The sequence below is a fragment of the Myotis myotis genome, unplaced genomic scaffold (genome assembly GCF_014108235.1).
Source record: "Myotis myotis isolate mMyoMyo1 unplaced genomic scaffold, mMyoMyo1.p scaffold_m19_p_30, whole genome shotgun sequence".
Lineage (NCBI taxonomy): Eukaryota > Metazoa > Chordata > Mammalia > Chiroptera > Vespertilionidae > Myotis > Myotis myotis.
In genome coordinates this window covers 2,999,471-3,018,704 of record NW_023416336.1, presented here as the reverse complement: position 1 = coordinate 3,018,704, position 19,234 = coordinate 2,999,471, and the positions used below count along the sequence as shown (strand labels likewise).

The following is a 19,234-nucleotide window of genomic DNA, read 5'->3' as shown; positions in this document are numbered from 1 at the left end:
GACTGGTAGTTCGAAACGGTACGGCGACGCTTTATGCCGGGGTGGGAGGTCGACTACAACTCCCAGGGGGCAGCGCGGCCACATTAGCGGGCACTTCAGTTCCTAGGTCGACCGGGATTCTCGGGCGGAAGTGGCCGAACCGGCGGTCCTAGGAGGCAGAGTCGGGTCCCGGAATCTGCACAGAGGAGTCTGCCGAGGGGACGCGCCCAACTCCTCCTCGTACTGCGTCGGGTCGCCATGAAGGACTCGCTGGTGCTGCTGGGCCGTGTCCCGGCGCACCCGGACTCGCGCTGCTGGTTCCTGGCCTGGAACCCCACGGGAACCCTGCTAGCCTCGTGCGGGGGCGACCGTAGAGTCCGCATCTGGGGCACCGAGGGTAAGGCTCGGCCTGGGCGCGCGACCCCGCCGCCGGGCGTTCCGCGTGCGTGCTGTGCGGGTGCTGTGCTGAGGGTGAGTCCAGGGAGAGGGGGGGAGAAGCCACCTCTAGGAGTCACTCCTAGAAAGACTTTTCAGGCAAGTACTAGAAGCCAAAACGTCAGCGGACAGCCTGGAACTGTGGAGGAAATTGTGATAGTTGCTGGGGCAGGAGACCGATTAGAAAAGGGCTGTGAAAAGTAGCCTGCAGAGTAATTTGCGACGACGGTAAAGTTTAAATTTTATTCGACAGCCTTTGTGTGTGTGTGTGTGTGTGTGTGTGTGTGTGTACGCGCACGCGCGCGAGTACTTTATTGGTTTCAGAGAGGAAGGGAGAGAGAGAGAGAGAACCACCAGTGATGAGAACCATTGATCAGTTGCCTTCTGCACGCCCCAAACTAGGGATGGAGCCTGCAACCCAGGCATATGCCCCAGCCATGGTATTGATCCGTGACCTCCTGGTTCATAGGTGGACTCTCAACCACGGAGCCACGCTGGCTAGGCAGCCTTTGATCATTTTAAATTAGGAGGTGATGCCTCCAGAGGAAGTAGGTCAGTTACTTCTTCCTGAAAGCATATTGTTAAATGTGCCCATTGAGCTTGGCTCCAGCGTCAGATGACAGTGATAGTGTTTCAGTGTCTTCTTGTGCGCTCAGCCCCAGTGCCTGGCCTGGCCTCTACTTTTAGGTGACAACTGGATCTGCAAATCTGTCCTTTCTGAAGGCCACCAGCGCACTGTGCGGAAGGTGGCCTGGTCTCCCTGCGGCAATTACCTGGCCTCTGCCAGTTTTGATGCCACCACTTGTATTTGGAAGAAGAATCAGGATGACTTTGAGGTAACCAGACTGGATGGGACCAGGATCGTTGCAATTTGCTCCCCAGAACTGGTTCAGGAACTTGAACCAACCTGGGCCAATGGTGTATCCAGGGGTCTTAAATGCCATTGATTCTTGTCCCTCTTCCCTTCTCACAGTGTGTGACCACTCTGGAAGGCCATGAAAATGAGGTCAAGTCAGTGGCCTGGGCCCCATCTGGCAATCTCCTTGCTACCTGCAGCCGAGATAAGAGTGTGTGGGTCTGGGAAGGTGAGTCTAGGTCCCTCCAGGTGCAGTTGGGAGCCAGCAGACAGATAATCTGCTACGTGACCCTCACAAGGTCAGCTTGTGGGCTCCTGTTTGTTTTCTTCCCACAGTTGACGAAGAAGATGAGTATGAATGTGTCAGTGTCCTCAATTCCCATACGCAGGATGTCAAGCATGTGGTCTGGCACCCAAGCCAGGAGGTAACAGTCTGGCAGAGTATCTCGGTGGGAAGGAATTCTGGTATGGAGGGGGTGCCCAGCCCCCCTCTGCTTGTCAGCCTCAGCTGGCTTTCAAAGAGATCACTACCTGTGGCCAAAAGACATTTGTCCCCGTTATAAAGAAGCTCCCTGGGACTGTCCTGTCCTAGCAGGGGGAGGTATTGGAGCCACAGGCACTTCCTGAGCCGTAAGTGCTGTGTTTTCCCCATGTCCCCAGATGTTAGCCTCTGCCAGCTATGATGACACGGTGAAGCTATACCGGGAGGAAGAGGACGACTGGGTGTGCTGTGCCACCCTTGAGGGTCATGAATCCACCGTGTGGAGCTTGGCCTTTGACCCCAGTGGCCAGCGTCTAGCGTCTTGCAGTGATGACCGTACCGTGCGCATCTGGCGCCAGTACCTACCAGGCAATGAGCAAGGTGAGGGGCCAGACACAGAGCTAAGAAGACTCCTCTCTAAGAGGTTGACAGTCTGGCTGAGACCCAGATGAAGCACAGCAAACGGGTAGAAGGGGAGACATGCCATGAGAGAGCGCCGGAGAGATGGAAGAAGCAGGGAAGGCGACGTAGAAGGGCTATTTCATTGGAACTTGAAAGGATGTGTAGGATTTTACAAGAAGAGAACTCTGGGTGAGAACAGAACAGCATGAGCAAAGGCATTAAAGATGGGAAAGCCTAGATCTCACAGGAGCAGTGCTTCCTTTAGGTGAAGCATGAGGTATATAAAGGTTTGGGGGGAAATAAGGTGGGTTGGGCTGGCTGGTCGGTGGCCTTCAAAGGCAGGCTAACCAGTCTGCAGCAAAAGATTTTTTAAAGAACAGCACATTTCCTTCTCAGAATTCTGAAAAAAATACCAGTCTGGCCATAGTATGTGAGGCAGAGCCATGAGAGTGGGGAGAAATGAAGATGAGGACTCATGATTGAGGGTGAGGGTAAGCAAGGGCAAGTTAGAATCTCTGCAGTGAGGCATTTAGACCCCTGAGGTGCCTGGGACACAGATGTGCCTTGGACTCAAGAGAAGTCTGTCATGCAGGGGTGGCGTGCAGCGGCTCTGACCCCAGCTGGAAATGTATCTGCACTTTGTCAGGCTTCCACTCCAGGACCATCTACGACATTGCTTGGTAATGCCTCCATCTCCTTTCCCCATCTCCACTCCACTCCCCAATTTGGAGACATTTTAGAGAAGTCAGACCATGTGCTGCTCTCTGCCCCCTTTGGTAGTTCTAGCCCTAAGAATCTATCCCTAGATAATGAAATCTAATCCTAAATAATGAAGAGTTGATGTGCCTCTAAGCTTTATTTATATTAACAAACATTTGGGAGTAACAAAAACAGGCTTAAGTGTGGTAAAATTCAATGGCCTGATATACTACTTTTAAAACATGATTAAGCAAAGTTCATGATGACAAAGGAAATTGCTTGTGCAAAGTGACCAAAGTGTAATTCAGTATCTTACTTAGTTTTTTAGGTTAATTATATTGGGGGCAACCTGGATGGCAGCACTTGAATACTTAGGGGGTGATGTCTGTGGCTATATATTTATTAATTAGGGGAACTCTTCAATAAGACATGCTAGTTGAAGCCAGAAGTTTGGGAAGAAAGCCAGCCAGGGCCTATAAAATCAGCATCCTCTACTAACTTGCTGGGCTGGGGAGGGAGGAGCCACCAGCATACTCACTGATGCATGTGTTCCTCCCAGGTGTTCGCTGACAGGGGCCCTGGCTACAGCTTGTGGGGACGATGCCATCCGAGTGTTTGAGGAGGACCCCGGCTCAGATCCGCAGCAGCCCACCTTCTCCCTGACAGCGCACTTGCCTCAGGCCCACTCCCAGGATGTCAACTGTGTAGCCTGGAACCCCAAGGAGCGAGGGCTTCTGGCCTCCTGCAGCGATGATGGGGAGATGGCCTTCTGGAAGTATCAGCGGCTTGAAGGCCTCTGAGCCACCTTGACTTTGGACAGAATTATGGTTCCCCCCAAAATGTCATTAAGACTTTTCTAGCCCAAGAAGACCTGGAAGAGCAGCCTGGCCTTCCTTTAACTTGGCTCTCCCGTTCAGATCTGGGTAGATGTGTGGAGCCATGTGACTACTCACTCCTTCCCACGTTGACATGGGCCCTTGGTGAAGAACTGTGGAAGAACAGTACCTTGTAGTTATGCCACGGATTTTGCTTCCCTTAAGGATAGATACAGTGCTAAAGTTTGCGGGGTGAATGTACTACTTATAATCACCATGTTTATATATCAGAGGCATATATCTCAGACCTTTCTGAAATTGTAAGCCTTATAGAAATAATCCATCTGAGTCCCAAGTCCTATTTATATTATTAGGACATTCATAATTTAAAACATTTCCATGATGAGTCCCTTTCTGAAATAGGTCCTGCCTTCCTGATTTCTGACGAAGTCCTTGCATTTAAAACATTCACTCAGTATTGAAGATTTTCTGATGTAGGCTAGTTTAGAGTAAGACATCTCTGCTTTCCCTTAGGAACCTTTGTGTATCTTCTATGCCTTCCGGGGAATGCCAAAAAAATAGGGATGGGTGTGACATCTAAAAGGGAGAATTATTATTGGCCATAGGCCATGCATTCTCAATGGAGCTGAAAATTGGCTCTTCGATGAAGGACAGAAAAATCTTAGAGACAATGATTTGTGGCCTTCCAAGGGACTGTAGTACACAACATGCAGTGTATCTATGGTATTAAATTTTCATGGTGAAGGCAAGTAGGCAAAAGATGTCTGATATAGCCCTGCTGGTTGCTCAGTGGTTAGAGCGTCAGCCTATGAACTACAGACAACTGGTGGTCCGTGAGGTCCAAAAGGTTGGCGACCACTGGACTAAAAGGTCCCAGGTTCTATTCCCAGCCAAGGGCACATACTTGGGTTACAAGTTCTCCAGCCTTGGTAGGAGCACGTATGGGAGACAACCAACCAATGTGTCTCACATCGATGTTTCTCTCCCCTTCTTCCTCCTTTCTACTCTCTAGAAATCGATGGGAAAAATATCCTTGGATGAGGATTTAAAAAAAAAATAGATGTCTGATACAGCTCTTGAAGAGAGTGATAATGAAAAAAAGGTGGTGAATACTGCCATGGGCGATCAGTTCTGTCATCTCAAGTTCTTTTGTCATTTCCATATGGGTTTTGACTTGAGGACAGTTCCCCAAAGCTATAGCCTTAATTTTTTACACAGAAATATTGACAGACTGAAGTGGCACACAGAGCAGTACCAACCCAAGCGCCTGGAGGTTGGGTCCGAGAGGTCAGCTGTTGACATGTTGGCAGGAACCATGGCAGTGGCACCAACTACTAGTTATAGTTTTGGGTTTTCTTTTTCTCTCTTTTTTTTTTAAATCATCATCCGAGGATATTTTTCCCATTATTTTTTTTAGCAAGAATGGGAGTGGGGGAGAGAAACATCAATATGAGAGACACGTTGGTTGCCTCCTGCGTGCGCTCTGACCAACTAGGGCCAGGCATGGAACCTGCACCCCAGGTACATGCCCTTGACCAGAATCGAACCTGTGACCATTTGGTGTGTGGGCTGGAGGTCTAACCACTGAGCATACCAGCCAGGGCTGTAGTAGTCTTCACTGCCTTGCTCTCACAGCAGTATTGTCAACTTCACTTAGAAATGTCCTTCAAGAACAATTACAGGCTATTAGTAAGATCTTGACCCTTGGGAAACGATGGCAATGGCAGCATGCAGAAGCACAGAGGTCTGTCTTAAGGAAAAGCTAATGTGTAGCTGAGTGAGCTATATATCATTTTTACTTAAAAGAAGTAGCAAATTGTGGTATCAAAACTTGGCTACTTGGCCTATGATTTCTAGGAAATGAATGAGCCTTTCACTTCAAGGGCAACTGATAGCATTGCCAATGATCAAGCTTTCAAGCAAAAATTAGAATTTTGGAAAACTTGCATAGCCACCATGAGCTTGCCATCTTCCCAATTCTTACTCTCCTGATGAGATTGGTGGTGATACCAACAAATGTGACTTGTAGGATGAAATATGTTGACATATGTCTGCCTGATTAAGTGAATCAGCATTTTCCAAATGATTAATGCATGATGTTACAGAATCACTCATGGGTAAGAAAGACTGTAGGTCTTAACGTAACGGTACAAGAAGCTCATTGATAAGGTTTCAGACTCCACATTGCACCTAAGAAACTATCACTTACGGAGTCTCACTATAGCATCGAATAGCCACAATTTCCTGAAATGACTATAAAAACTTCCAACTGTTTATGTGCATAAAGTCAGTTTTACTTCAATTTAAATAACACACAATTGGAGCAACTACAAGAATCCTTGTCTTCTATTTAATCAGACAGGAATGAGATTTTTAAAAATGTCACAGGCCATTCTTTTCCCTGGATTTGCTTTGGAAATAATGTTTTTATTGATTTTAGAGAGGGAGAGAAAAACATCAATTGGTTACCTCCCTCTAGCACCCTCACCAGGGACTAACCCACAAGCTAGTATGTACCCTGACCAGGAATCAAACCAGTGACACCCATGCACGGGATGATGCTCAACCTCAAACAGCCACACTGGCCAGGGCTGTTTTTATTTTTAATATAGTAAATATCAGTGGATAATAACCTCTGGGGTTCTTAATTTTTATAGTATAAAGGGTTCCTAAGATCTAAGGAAAATATCTTTGAGAATCATCTAATGTTATACAGTTATTCCTCAAAAGCAGAAGGCAAGAATTTGGAGTAGAAAGCTTGTAGATCTGGATCACAGTATCAGTGTACCCAGTTGGTACATATCAATCCCTCCTGTGCTGCCTCCTTTGGGGGGTGGGGGGGACAGAGTCTGCAGATCTTGAGAAATTTCTAACCTTGGATCTGCCCCTGCAGCTGTGTTAGTTCCGGCAGTGGTGGTGATATCCGGGTAGCAAGAGATGGGGGCAGGTATACTGACTAAAGAGAAGTTACCTAACCCCTCCTCCACACTGGCTGAAATGGCTGCCTGTGACAGCCCAACAAACAGCCTTGTCCTCCAGAAGTATTCCTTCTAAGCGAGTTCAGTGGTTAAAAAAATAAATACTTTTGGCCATGGGGCCTTAGGTTAGCAAAAGGAAATTTAATTTGGAATCACTGGAACAACAAATGGCTTCTTCAACTTGTTTTATTAGAATGTCTGATTGTATAATCAAAGAACTACAAAGAACATGCATAAAAATGCTGTACAGTTTATACTTAACAGCTACACGACACCTGCAGACACTGGATCCAAAGCTTGGATGGCAAGGTAGCAAGCGGAAAACTGGAGGTGGGCTGGGACGGCACCTGCATTGACTGCAGTTCTCCCAGCCAACAGACCTGGCCTCCATAGCTGTGATGCCATTCAACTGTACAAGTTTCAACTCTATGCAAAGGCAAAGGCCTCTGCACTCAATCCGAGTCACTGTCTGTCTCAGCTTCTTTCACATCCACACTGAATTTGTATTCCTGGTCACATCCCATGTAAGCATCACTCATGAAGTACAAAGTGTAGTTGTGGGCACCAGTGGCCGGGGCCACGAAGTCAAGCTTCACCTAGAGAGAGCAGGCAGGAATCAGGGTGAGCAGGACACGGAGAGTGCTCCCGCCTGCCTATCTCAGAACAATTGCTGGGCCAGTGGACACTCACCTTGGCCTTCTGCTGCAGGGTCAGCCTCTTGATGGAGATGAGACTATTGGACTTGGCATCTCCGATCACCACCCACCAGCCCTCTTCACGTTTCTGCAGTGACCAAAAGCCAAGAATTTCAGCACATAAAAGTTGACAGCTATGCAATACTTACAACAATAAAGACTTTAAAAAATAAAGTGAAACTTGACAGCCATGAGACCATGAGAATGGTTACAAAAGTAGGAAAACAAAAACCAGATAGAAAACTTTCTAAAATTTCCTCATGAAATATAATTTGATAAAACAGTTCATTTGCCCTGGCCAGCTTGGCTCAGTGGATAGAGCGTCAGCCTGCGGACTGAAGGGTACCAGGTTCGATTCCAGCCAAGGGCACATGCCTGGGTTGCGGGCTCGTTCCCTAGTGGGGGGTGTGCAGGAGGCAGCCAATCAATGATTCTCTCTCATCATTGATGTTTCTATCTCTCTCTCCTTCTCCCTTCTTCTCTGAAATCAATAAAGAAATATATTAAAAACACACACACACACAAAAAAAACTGAGTTCATTTGAGATACCTTGTAACAGTTTCAAAATCTAAGTAGCAAATGGACTCATTTTTTTGGTTCTGGCCCTTCTCCATTCAGTACTTGCCCCTGCATCCAAGATTCCAGTGTCAGAGATCGAGACTCTCTGGCCTGGCAGCTTTGAGCCCTTCAGACACCCCTTTAAGGCACATGTGCCAGACTGACTGACACATAAATGGGGAGAGGAACCTGCCGCAGAGAGCATCTATCAAGACACCTGCTGCCACTCCACTGTGAGAAAGCGCAAGAATTCCAGATCCCAGCATCATTCCTCAGAACATATTAAACCAGTTTGTAAAATTAAACTTAGTATATCTGGTTTCTGCTTTTAATCTTTAAAAGCATATCCTGCCCTGACGGGTTTGGCGCAGTGGATTAGAGCATCAGCCTGCAGACTGAGGGGTCCCAGGTTCAATTCCGGTCAAGGGCATGTACCTTGGTTGCGGGCACATCCTCATTAGGGGGTGTGCAGAAGGCAGCTGATTGATGTTTCTCTCTCATCAATGTTTCTAACTCTCTGCCCCTCTCCCTTCCTCTCTATAAAAAATCAATAAAATATATTTTTTTAAAAATCCTAGCCTAGGGTCCTGGGTTCAATTCTGGTGAAGGGCACATGCCCAGGTTGTGGGCTCGATCCCTCCTAGTAGGGGGCGTGCGGGAGGCAGCCAGTGATTGATTCTTTCTCATCATTGATGTTTCTGTCTCTCCCTCTCCCTTCCTCTCTGAAACCAATTAAAACAAAAACACACACACATCCTGGAACCATTTAATTTAAGGTTAAAGACAAATATGTTTTAACAATCACAGATTGGCAAGACTGTTCAACTGGTATTTTTAACAACGACCAGTCATCTTAACTGTCTTAAGGCAAAAAAAACATCAACAGCCCTAGCAATTTGGCTCAGTGGATAGAGCATTGGCCTACAGACTGAAGGGTCCCAGGTTCCATTCCAGTTAAGGGCACATATCATGGTTGGGGCGTGTGCAGGAGATAACCAACCAATATGTCCCTCTCACATCGATGTTTCTCTGTCTCTCCCCCTCCCTTAAAAAAAAAAAAAAAAGGCAATGTCCCCATTAATTCTCAGTATATGCTTCATGACTTCATTATTACTCTAAACGTCTCTCCCCAGTGACAGCGCACCCTTGTACTCTGACTCTACCAGTGGACAAACGGCCTCCAGTAGACATCTGGAAAAGCCAGCTACCAGGACATACCTGTGGGAAGAGAGGTGCAATCACGGGACCTGTGACTTCCTCCTCTCGCTCCAGCTGTACCAGCACCACAACCGGCCCACCACTGGTGGGGAGAAAAGCAGGGTAGCACATCAGCACCAGGACAGTGGAATCACAGCACACCAGCAGGAACCCCAGGGCAGGGCACCTGGCCCTCTGACTCACCTGCGGATGCCGTCCTTATCCACCACTTCGTAAGAGAGCTCAATATTAGGGTAGCGGTTGCAGAAGCGGGCCACGTCTGCCATCTGGCCGTCAGACAGCTGAAGCAGCGCATTTCGCTCTTCATCCTCCATCTCCATGATGTCGAAAACACTCTCCACTCCCTGCAGTGGGCATCCAGAGGTCGGGAAGAGAGAACACTTGCTAACAACAAATGAAACGGCTCCAAGTGGCTGCTAATTCCCATCCTACCCTATCAGACACCTACAGACACGGCTTCACACAGAGCACAGCCGCATGCGTCAGGCTCTCTAGCATCTCAGTGCATAGCACCTTCAGAGAAACCAGACAGAACTAGAAATCTCCCCTCCTGTGACTCACCGCCTCACCCCAAGTCCAGGACACTCAGCTCTCAGTCTCACCTTGTCTGTGCAGCGTTTGATGTGCTCTGAGGTGAAGTGTGGCAACTGCTTCAGGTATGAGTCCTTGGACCACATGGCTTGGGTGACCATCTGGGCCAGTTCCATGGCTGCCAGAGCAGGACTGAGCCACCCATTGCTGGAGAGGACATCTACACAGGCCTGGATGAGCCGGATCGCCTGCATGGGGGAGGAGCACGACAGCAGGTAGGGTTGTAACTGCTACTTCACAGGCCCCTACAGGCCTCCCGACCACGCCCACACGGCACTGACTCTACCTTGCTAAGGATCTCCTCGGTATCCGACTGCAGCTCAGCACTCAGCTGCATGCGGGACAGGTGAGCCTGCAGGAGCAGGTTGGTCTTGACATGTGGGTCATTAAACTTAGGGTTGTTCAGCTTGTGCGGGACCTTCTGAGCCAACTGGAAAGCACAAGAAAAATAGCCAGTGATGAACAAGCGACCCAGCCTGAGACCAGCTCTCAGGCCCAAGGCACCATCCATCCCAGGCTCACAATCCCTCAAAACTCAGAGGGTGGCGGTGGAGGTGGGTGACGGGGGTGTGGTGGGATTTTCCTGTGTTGACAGATCTGTGTGCTGTGGGCACATGGGCCCTTCTCCTGAAGCCAAGGTGTCCTCACCTGCCGCAGGAGGTTGTCCTCATGGTGCCGGATGGGAATGTTCTCGTACTCAGCCGCATTGGAGATGATCTCGATGAGCCCCCGCACCTTGGTCTTGGCATTCAGGGACATGCTGAAGAGCTCTGACAGACACAGATTTGGGAGGAGTCAGAAGCAGCAGAAAGGAGCAGGGAAGAGAGTTCACTGTCTGGGCACTTCTGCCCTGGCCTGCAGTACGTCCCTCTAACAGACTCTGGCACTAGAAGCCTGTTATCTCCTCCCGGGTAGCTGCACCCCTTCGGAGCGGGGCTCCCCACAGACAGACAGCAGCTTTCCCGGCCCCTCACCTATGGTTGTGTAGTTGATGTAATAGTAGGCGGCGATCATGCCCAGGTTCAAAGGTGCCACATCCATCTCGTCCTCTATGCTGATGCACTTGGACTGCTCCAGGTCACTCAGGGTCTGCTCCACCAGCTCTGACAAGTGGTCAGACAGGTGGCGGTGGGAGATGCCTGTGAAGGAGAGTGGTTGGTGAGGAGCTGCAGGGAGACGGCCAGCGAGGGCTGAGAAAACCACAGAAGGACAGTGTGTTCCAAGGTGTGCTGACCCTGCAGGTTGTAGTAGTTGGGGTTCTGCGTCATGCGGCGGTACAGAAAGGTCCAGGTGAGGTAGTCCACGGCGTCCTGCTTGTTCTCAATGGTCTTGGTGACAATCTCAGCGTTGAAGTGGTCATGCATGCAGTGGTCCAGGTGAGACTCCACTGGCAAGGGCTCGTATAAGAACTTCTTGAAGAAATCCTGTGGGTGGGGAGGGGAGATAATACTAGTCAATGACACCCTGGTCACAAAGAAGAGATGGACCTTGTGAGACAGACACAGCCAACAACAAAATGGAGGAAAGCAGCTGCAAACTAAGTCTGCACAGGAGTGTTTGCCTGTTCCCACTGGCATCAGCGGTTACTCTCACAACAACGGGACAGGGATACACAGAGTTGTGCAAGCTGAGCAGCACAGGAGAAAGAGGAAGATGGAACCAGCCAGACGAAGACCAAGGACACAAGAGCTCCAAAAACAAAAGGCTACAAAATTCCTTGGGGCTGAAAGGCTTATAACAAAGCAAGGTGGGCAATAACAGAAGCAGCTGACAGAAAGAATGGAGTAACTAAAACCTCCACGAGAAGAGGAAAGCCTGTGTTCAGAGGCCAGGACTGACCTTTTTGGAGCCCTGGCACATGATGACACAGCGCCCCTCGTCATCCTGCAGAGGTCGGTTGGCATGCCCTACCATCTGAAGCACGTCATAGATGGGGTAGTCCACGTACCTGGTGAGAGAGGGGACAGAGGCAGCGTGCATCAACACAGGGACCTCACAGGAGGCTGTCCCTCCCCCGACGTCAGAATAAAATGCAAACATGGGGAGACCTGGGCACATCACAGCAAACACTGGGTCTATGACTTTCTGTGCTGAGGCACCAGTTTCACTCGCAGTTTTCGAGTTGTGACTTTTTTGCTCAGGGTTCTTGATTCAAAGCTACAAACCCATCTAATGGCAAAAGCAAAATAACTTTCTAATGAAAAGATCACATGTGTAAGTCAAGCTTCCCAAACTTAACAGCTGTGTATTTCATAAGTTATCAAGTCACCTGACTTAAGTCCAAACCTACAAGTAGGTTCAGTCATTAAAAGTAAAACTCATTTCAAAAGCAATCTGCATTTCGGGAAATATTATTACCGAGTTAAATTATTTGAGCTTTTCTGAGAAAAAGCAAATCATCTACTTCTTATCACCCCAAGAGTATGTGACCTGGACCAAGTCACTTTCCCAACCTACAGAACAACAGGTTTAACTACATAATCCCTAAGGTTCCTTCTGGCTAAAACTCTCTGGTTCTCCTCTTTTTCTTTTTTAAGAAAGATATAACAACTGTTTAATACACTAATGACTACAATCATGTTTCAAATAGATGCTATAAAGCTGTGTTGTATCATGGTCCCTGGTTCTCCTCTTACTGCAACCCGGGAGGATGACTGTAAGAGCCAATGTGAGCCCACGTTCTGAGACTGAAAACTCTCCCCAAAACCGGGCTGAACTGGAATTCAGCTGGCTGTCGACGACCCCAACACCTTTCCTCCATAACAGTTAGTTCCTGGATTTGCAGGTGCCCTGTCCATTTTGCGAAAGGCTCCCCTAGCGCAGAGCATAGTGGGACTCACGCGTGAATCTTGCCATTGTAGTACTGGGTGTCCATGATGATCACCAGGTGGGCGGCCACGCTCATGCCCCAGCAGAGACTCCGAGAAGCGACCACCACCTGGATGGCCCCTGCACAGAGGGGAGGAGAAGACTGAGTGCAGGGCTCCCTAGCTGAGGCAGGGGTTTCAGAAACCAGAGCAAAGCTTGCTGGGAACAAGGTCTGATATGACTAAGAAGGCACATGCAGTACTACAGGAGGTGGCTCCTGACAGCGTCACCTGCTTGGGGGACTATCCTAGAGGCAAGGAAGAACCCTGAAACAAGACTCCCAGCCCAGGGAAAGCTAGGTTTAGACACCTGCTTAACTGGCCCTGCTCACTGGGCAGTGCCAACTCAACCATGAGCTGGCTCAGTCTATGGCAGCAAAACTTGAGGGTGCCCCAAACCAGACAGACTCAAGGCTTCAATCTGATAAGAAGCGATTCTGGCAGGACCATCTCCCCTGAAGTTCCACCACTGCCAAAATGGTAATACCATTTACGCACCTCTGAGGTCTAACGACCTTAGTAAGTCTGATGTCCACGGAAAACCAGGTCTAGAAAACCAGGTTCTGAAATGATATAGCCTTGTGTCTCCTTGTTGTCTCTCTAGTAAGTAGGGATAGCATCTGTCCCACCGATACGACAAGATTATTGGGGGAATTGAATGTGATATCAGGTTCAATAAACAGTGTAGTACTTTGAAAATGACTAGTGTGCTGCAGGGAACTAGCACCCACACCCTGGAGTTGAAAGCAGACCAGCGTGGCCTGATTGGTTTGGTGGTTGACCATTGACCTATGAAACAGGAGGTCACAATTCGATTCCCAGTCAGGGCACATGCCCGGGTTGTAGGCTTGATCCCCAGTGGCAGGTAGAGGAGGGCCTGCAGGAGGCAGCCGATCAATGATTCTCTCATCATTGATGCTTCTCTCTCCTCCTCCTCCTCCTCCTTTCTCTCTGAAATGATTAAAAAAAAATAAAAAAAGAAAAGAAAGCAGACCACCTACACATTCTGGCAACAATACTCTCACTCTGAGCCACCAGGTTTCTCACCTGAGCTGAAGAGCTGCTCCACCAGGCGCCGCTCCATGGGGCTGAGCCCCTCGTGTAGGTAACCCACACCATTCAACAGCGTCTCCCTGAGCGTGTTGTTGCTCAACTTCTCCAGGTACGGGATCAGGTCCTTCTCGGTGCAGTGCAAGAACCTAGGCAGCATCAACACTGGCTCAGTTCGAGAGGTTCCAGCCCCACAAATACCCTCCACTGTGGAGTCACCCGGCCCCTAGCCAGAGGGGGGCTAATCCCACCCTCATAAACGGACCGCCCCTTCAGGGTGGGACAACCTCCCATGACCCAACTTCCCTTGGCCCCACCCACAGAAGCCAGGCCAGACAAGAGGAAGTGGACAGAGCCCAGTCCTGCCCACCTCTGCCGCTGGATGTCCGCTGCACACGTGCTGAGGATGTCGATTGCAGTGAGGCGGGTCTGCTTGCGGGATGGCACAAAAACGATGACAGGCTTCTTGGGCGAGTGCTTGGTGATTGCATGGTACACAGGCTTGGCCATGGACAGCAGGCGAGTCTGTGTGTGGCTGATGTTAAAGCCCTAGGGACCAAGGAAAAGAGACAGAGGTTACAAGACCTGGTACTCTGCACATGAGGCCACGAGGAACAGGAAGAGCGGGTCCTACCTGGATGTGCAGCTCCAAGGGCACAGGGCGCACATTCGGGTGGAAGTTGAAAGTGGACGTGGCACTGCACCCCAGCCAGTGGGCCACATCCTTAGCATTTGAGAGCGAGGAGCTAAGTGCCACAATGCGAATGGGCCGCTCAATCTGGGAGGAGATATAGCGCATCCGGGAGCAGATCACTTCCAAAACAGGCTGGGAGAGAGGACAGAGGGAGGAGGAGTCGCCACAGGCCCAGGTGCCACCCTCAGCCCTGAGTTACCCTTAATGCAGCCCACTGCCCTCAAAATGTCTTAGTTCAGTGATGGCGAACCTATGACACGTGTCAGAGGTGACACGCGAACTCATTTTTTTGGTTGATTTTTCTTTGTTAAATGGCATTTAAATATATAAAATAAATATCAAAAATATAAGTCTTTTTTTTACTATGGATGCAAATATCAAAAAATGTCTATATGTGACACGGCACCAGAGTTAAGTTAGGGTTTTTCAAAATGCTGACACACCGAGCTCAAAGGTTCGTCATCACTGTCCTAGTTCCTCCTCTGATTAGAGCTCCCACCTCTTCCACAGCAGCTAATCTCCGCTAAGATTGCCACAAGAAGTTCACACCATTCCTTTGAAATAAGGTGACAAGAAGAGTCCTTCTGGGAAAAGTCCTAGTCCCTGACCTCAGATTCAAACATGAGGCCCAATGCCAAGGCCATTTGGCCAGTGGCAGCCCCCTCTGTGCTGTAAGGTCAGGCCATACCCCATTCTCGCCCCCAATGAGGTGGACCTCGTCCACCACGAAGAGGTTGATGTTCTGGACGTTCTTGCGCTGCTTCCAGCGCCGAGAGAGGATGTCCCACTTCTCAGGGGTACTGATGATGATGTTGCCTTTGCCCAGAAGCTTGAGGTCTGTGCTGGTCTCACCCGTCAGAAGCACCACCTTCTTGCTGAGCCGGTCCTGGAACTTCTCGTACCAGTCCATGTACACCTGGCAGACAGGAAGAGGGGGCCAGAAAGTGTGAGGCACGGCCGGGCAACAGTTCCTTTATTATGAGAAAAATCTGAGGAGCCAAAGGGAGAGACGTGTTGCTCTGTAGCTCCTGAGCTACTTTACAACCCACACCAATTTAAGCAATGGGACGCTCCTCTTCAGATCAGACTGAAGAAATGACCAACAAAAAGCAAATGGTCCTGCCCCAAATAACCCTACAGACTTCGGGCCTTAAAGAAGCTTGACCTGGACTCACAAATGGAGACAGCCTCTGGGAAAGCACGGAGGTGGCGGCCCATTGCTTACCTGCTCTGCCAGCGCCTCCATGGGGGTGATGTAGACACAGCGCCCCTCCGAGCTCTGCAGCAGCATGCGCAGGATGGCGAACTCCGCACAGATGGTCTTCCCGCTGCCAGTGGGTGCTCCCACAAACACGTTGTCGTCACTGTTGTACACTGTGTTAAACACTGCAAACCAACAGAGCAGCACCGTGAAACCCAGGAGGAGATGCAGAGCGCTCATCAGAGAGTCAGCAGGAGCACTGAGGGGCGACGGGATGCAGCCCCTCCCCACAGTCGGGCTGCCTGTCAGTCCCCTCATGGGTCTCCATCCCACACAGAAGGGGCGGGGGTCAAGATCAAGAGTTCCAGTCCCATGCCCAGCCAGTGTGGCTCAGTGGTTGAGCATCGACCCATGAATCAGGAAGTCTCCATTCGATTCCCGGTCAGGACACATGCCCGAGTAGCAGGCTCCATCCGTGTGTGGGGCGTGCAGGAGGCAGCTGATCAATGATTCTCTCTCATTATTGATGTTTCTATCTCTCTCTCCCTCTCGCTTCCTCTCTGAAATCAGTAAAAATTTAAAAAGTAAAAAGAGTTCTGGTCCCAGGGGGACTTGCAGGACAAAAGCAGAAGCAAAGCAGGCCGAGTCTCTGCCTTAAGCTGGTCGTCTCAGAGCCCAGACGCAGAGCAAAAGGGCCCTGGCTACCTTTCTCTACCTCTGGTGCTCCACGTCTCCTAAAAACAGTCTCATGTGGAAAGAAGGAAACAGCCAAACCCCAGCATCGAGGCTGGGTGGACATCCAAGTCCTGTTTATTAGTTCATTCAACTGGGCAGCTCTCTGCCTCATTTTCCCGATCTGTCAAATAGGACACTGACAGTAATATCTCACATAGCAAATCCCTCATAGTGTTAGTGGGAGGAATAAAAATGTCCATGATGCCCTCAGAACGCAGGCGTGTTCTGTAGACGTCTGGTGTACAAAATGATAAGGGGAAGGCCTCAGTCAACACTGGACAACGGCCAATACTTGAGTGTCAGGGGCAGGCAGTCCGCTGAGCTTGAGAAATGACAATGCACCATGACTGATGAGACCCTGCCCCACCACCCTCCTCAGTGAGACACGCAAAGCAGCAAAGCAAACCTAACCATCAAGGGTTTAGAGGGGGAGGGCGACGGGTGTGCTCCTTCAGCCAGCGCTGATGGGCTGCCACGCCAGCCAAGACCTGAGCACACTGCCCTTCTGGCCCAGGGAACATCTCTCGGTGGCCTTGCTAGGCCTCCAGGGGAACCAACACACCTACCTTGGGTCTGGATGGGGTTGAAGAAAGGAAATTTATCTTGGTAAAGGCTCTCGAAGGCGCTATTTCTCAAGGCAGACACGGGCAAGGGCTGCAGGTCCAGAAGTTCAGTGGGAGGTGGGTATTTCTCTGGCAGGATCAGGTGTCGGAAGGAGACCGGAAGCTGGGTCTCACAAGCTGCCAGGAGAAAAAGCAGGCAGCCCTCTTCACCTAACGGCTCCAGATCCCCTCTGGGCACCCTGAAACCCCAGGCAGCATGTGCTCTCCCCCAACCAGCTCATTCCTACAATCGCCTGGAAGGGCCTGTCCCTAGGGGGCTGTGCAGAGGAGACACTCACAGAGCCAGCGGTCAGACACCACGCGGATGAAGTACTGAGGGGGCAGTGGTTCAAAGACAGGCACAAAGAACGTAATGAGGTGCTCATCCTGGGCATACTTGGCCTTGAGTAGAAAATACTCATGGTGCAGTATCACCTCACTGTCCACATCCTCCACCAGAATCCAGAATGCCTCGGACGAACCATGGACCTGAAAGCATGCACAAGCAGATGGAGCGTGAGCAGCACCTCCAAGCCAGCTCTCCTCAGATCACGCTGAAGCCAGTCCCTCCGCCAAGCGAGAGCTTACCTTTTCATCCCACTGGAAGTCCGGTGTGATGGTCAGCTCCACCTTCAGGGTGGAGCGCGTGATGGGCTGCAGGTGCACCGACAGCTCCAACTTGGGGAACAGGTGGACGTATTTGTGGATGGTCTTGCCCATCTTCGGCATGCGGATGAGCTCCCCTGTGAGGACACAGAGGGCACAGGGGCTACAGCCCAGCCCACCAAACGTGGGCCACCAGGAAGGAGCAGATTCTACTCCAGTGTGGCAGGCTGTTCCCTTCACTCTCAGTGGAGCCCAAAGGAGTCAAAGGCCAAGACCAGGGGCGGGCCCAGTGCTTGAATGGGCCACGAGAGGTGACCGGGACATTAGGCACAAGGCCTAGGACCTGGAAAGCATGAAGGCTTAGAAAGACATCTGGGCTGTAAACCAGGCAGGTGACAGTTTCCCACACACCTATCTCATTATGATTCAGGTCATACAGACGCTCAAAGGGGAAGTTTTTCTTCTCAATCTTCTTCACTACTTCCTCAGGGAGTTTGCGGAACTGACGCAGCGGACACATGGACTGCCACCTACCCAGGAAGAAAACAAACTATTTAACCCCTTGTGCAGGGCCTGTAACAAACGGCCCTCATCGTGGCTCCCGACAGGTTAGCTGTGACCACACAAGACACAGCTGTTAAACACATTAGAAACCGTGCCAGTTGTGGGACCTGAGAGCCAACCCTCACCACCACCCTGTGCCACTCCCCGGCTCCACCCCTCAAGGTCTTCTCTCTTCTCAGCTTCCCCAGGGGCATGTCCCATTTCGTGCTTCAGGACCAGAGGTCATGTGAACTCCCACCACTCTCAGCCTGGGGAGCCCAACATGGGACCAGCTGCGAGCACCCCGAGTCCTTACATGCGTTTATCGATCATCTTGCAGAGATTCAGGGTCTTGTCTGTAAGCTGTGCCCAACCGCGGTTCAGGACAATTTCAAAGATGGCCCGCATCAACCGGCCCGCCGACTGGAGAAAGACAAAGCATTCCCTCTGTCCCTACTCTGCAGTTCAACTGCCTCACTCTGATGCCATCAGCCCCACCATCTCAAAAACAAAGTCCCTCACCCTGACTGGGGTGGCCCGTTGGCTGGGTGTCATCGGGTGTACTGAAGGTTACTGGTTCAATTCCTGTTCGCGGCACATGGCTCTACCCCCAGTAGGGGTAGTACAAGAGACAGCCTATTGATATTTCATGCTACTATCTACGTTTTCCTCTTCCCTTTCTAAAAATCAATAAAAAATCCAAAACCAACAAAGTCCCTCTGTAACTACTCTTTCCCCCTCTATACAGTAGGTGCTTGCTAAACACAGACTAATTAGAAAAGGCAGCGTGAGCTCACCACACGTTTTAACCTAAAGCTCACTGTAATTTTAAAGCTTTGAGCCCTTTTAGCATTTAGGGCTCCAGCAAGAGTAAGATGCTAGTGACTTGCTCTCAGAAGTAAAGTTTAACAAAGAGTAGCTAATAAAGCTTTTCATCAATTCTGGGCAGTGGCCACAGAGGGAAGTCCTCTCTAGGGAAGCCGCTGCCGTGTGTGGCTCTCTATGGAGGCCTCACCACTCTCTCCTGAGGCCTTACCTTCCTGCACGCCCAAGAGCAGAGAGACAGAGCAGCTGTATCACACACGCGTGAACCAATGAGCCAGCCATGGCAACCCCAGCAATCCCTCCCTCATGTGTTTAGCCCACGTTCTCCACAACGCACACAGCACATGGGAGCGAACTGTTCAGCCCGCTCTCCCGGCGGTAC

The 19,234-nt window shown here is 50.2% G+C and overlaps 2 protein-coding genes across 5 annotated transcripts in view; one reads left to right on the top strand and one right to left on the bottom strand.

Moving 5' to 3' along the window:
• Positions 1-80: 80 nt before the first annotated feature.
• Positions 81-6,016, top strand: CIAO1 (cytosolic iron-sulfur assembly component 1). The gene is made up of 7 exons (XM_036302230.1): positions 81-376; positions 1,102-1,250; positions 1,388-1,499; positions 1,607-1,695; positions 1,931-2,132; positions 2,746-2,833; positions 3,412-6,016. The coding sequence occupies exons 1-7, from the start codon at positions 238-240 to the stop codon at positions 3,650-3,652; spliced, it is 1,020 nt and encodes a 339-aa protein (XP_036158123.1). The 5' UTR covers positions 81-237; the 3' UTR covers positions 3,653-6,016.
• An 818-nt stretch (positions 6,017-6,834) lies between these two features.
• SNRNP200 (small nuclear ribonucleoprotein U5 subunit 200) overlaps positions 6,835-19,234 on the bottom strand; it is a 35,918-nt gene continuing 23,518 nt past the window's right edge. The window contains exons 25-45 of one of the 4 annotated variants that reach the window (XM_036302229.1): positions 18,344-18,450; positions 17,896-18,014; positions 17,467-17,621; positions 17,178-17,367; positions 16,843-17,016; positions 15,566-15,726; positions 15,029-15,256; positions 14,281-14,472; positions 14,017-14,195; positions 13,644-13,795; positions 12,570-12,678; positions 11,569-11,677; positions 10,964-11,153; positions 10,704-10,868; positions 10,378-10,499; positions 10,016-10,159; positions 9,741-9,917; positions 9,322-9,482; positions 9,139-9,220; positions 7,357-7,449; positions 6,835-7,262 (exon numbers count right to left, since the gene is read on the bottom strand). In XM_036302229.1, coding sequence (XP_036158122.1) covers positions 7,119-7,262; positions 7,357-7,449; positions 9,139-9,220; positions 9,322-9,482; positions 9,741-9,917; positions 10,016-10,159; positions 10,378-10,499; positions 10,704-10,868; positions 10,964-11,153; positions 11,569-11,677; positions 12,570-12,678; positions 13,644-13,795; positions 14,017-14,195; positions 14,281-14,472; positions 15,029-15,256; positions 15,566-15,726; positions 16,843-17,016; positions 17,178-17,367; positions 17,467-17,621; positions 17,896-18,014; positions 18,344-18,450 — 3,153 coding nt within the window. In that variant the 3' untranslated portion in view covers positions 6,835-7,118. Of the gene's footprint in view, positions 7,263-7,356; positions 7,450-9,138; positions 9,221-9,321; positions 9,523-9,740; positions 9,918-10,015; positions 10,160-10,377; positions 10,500-10,703; positions 10,869-10,963; positions 11,154-11,568; positions 11,678-12,569; positions 12,679-13,643; positions 13,796-14,016; positions 14,196-14,280; positions 14,473-15,028; positions 15,257-15,565; positions 15,727-16,842; positions 17,017-17,177; positions 17,368-17,466; positions 17,622-17,895; positions 18,015-18,343; positions 18,451-19,234 lie in introns of those variants that run through there. The other 3 variants (XR_004966639.1, XR_004966641.1, XR_004966640.1) reach the window with 3 other exon arrangements.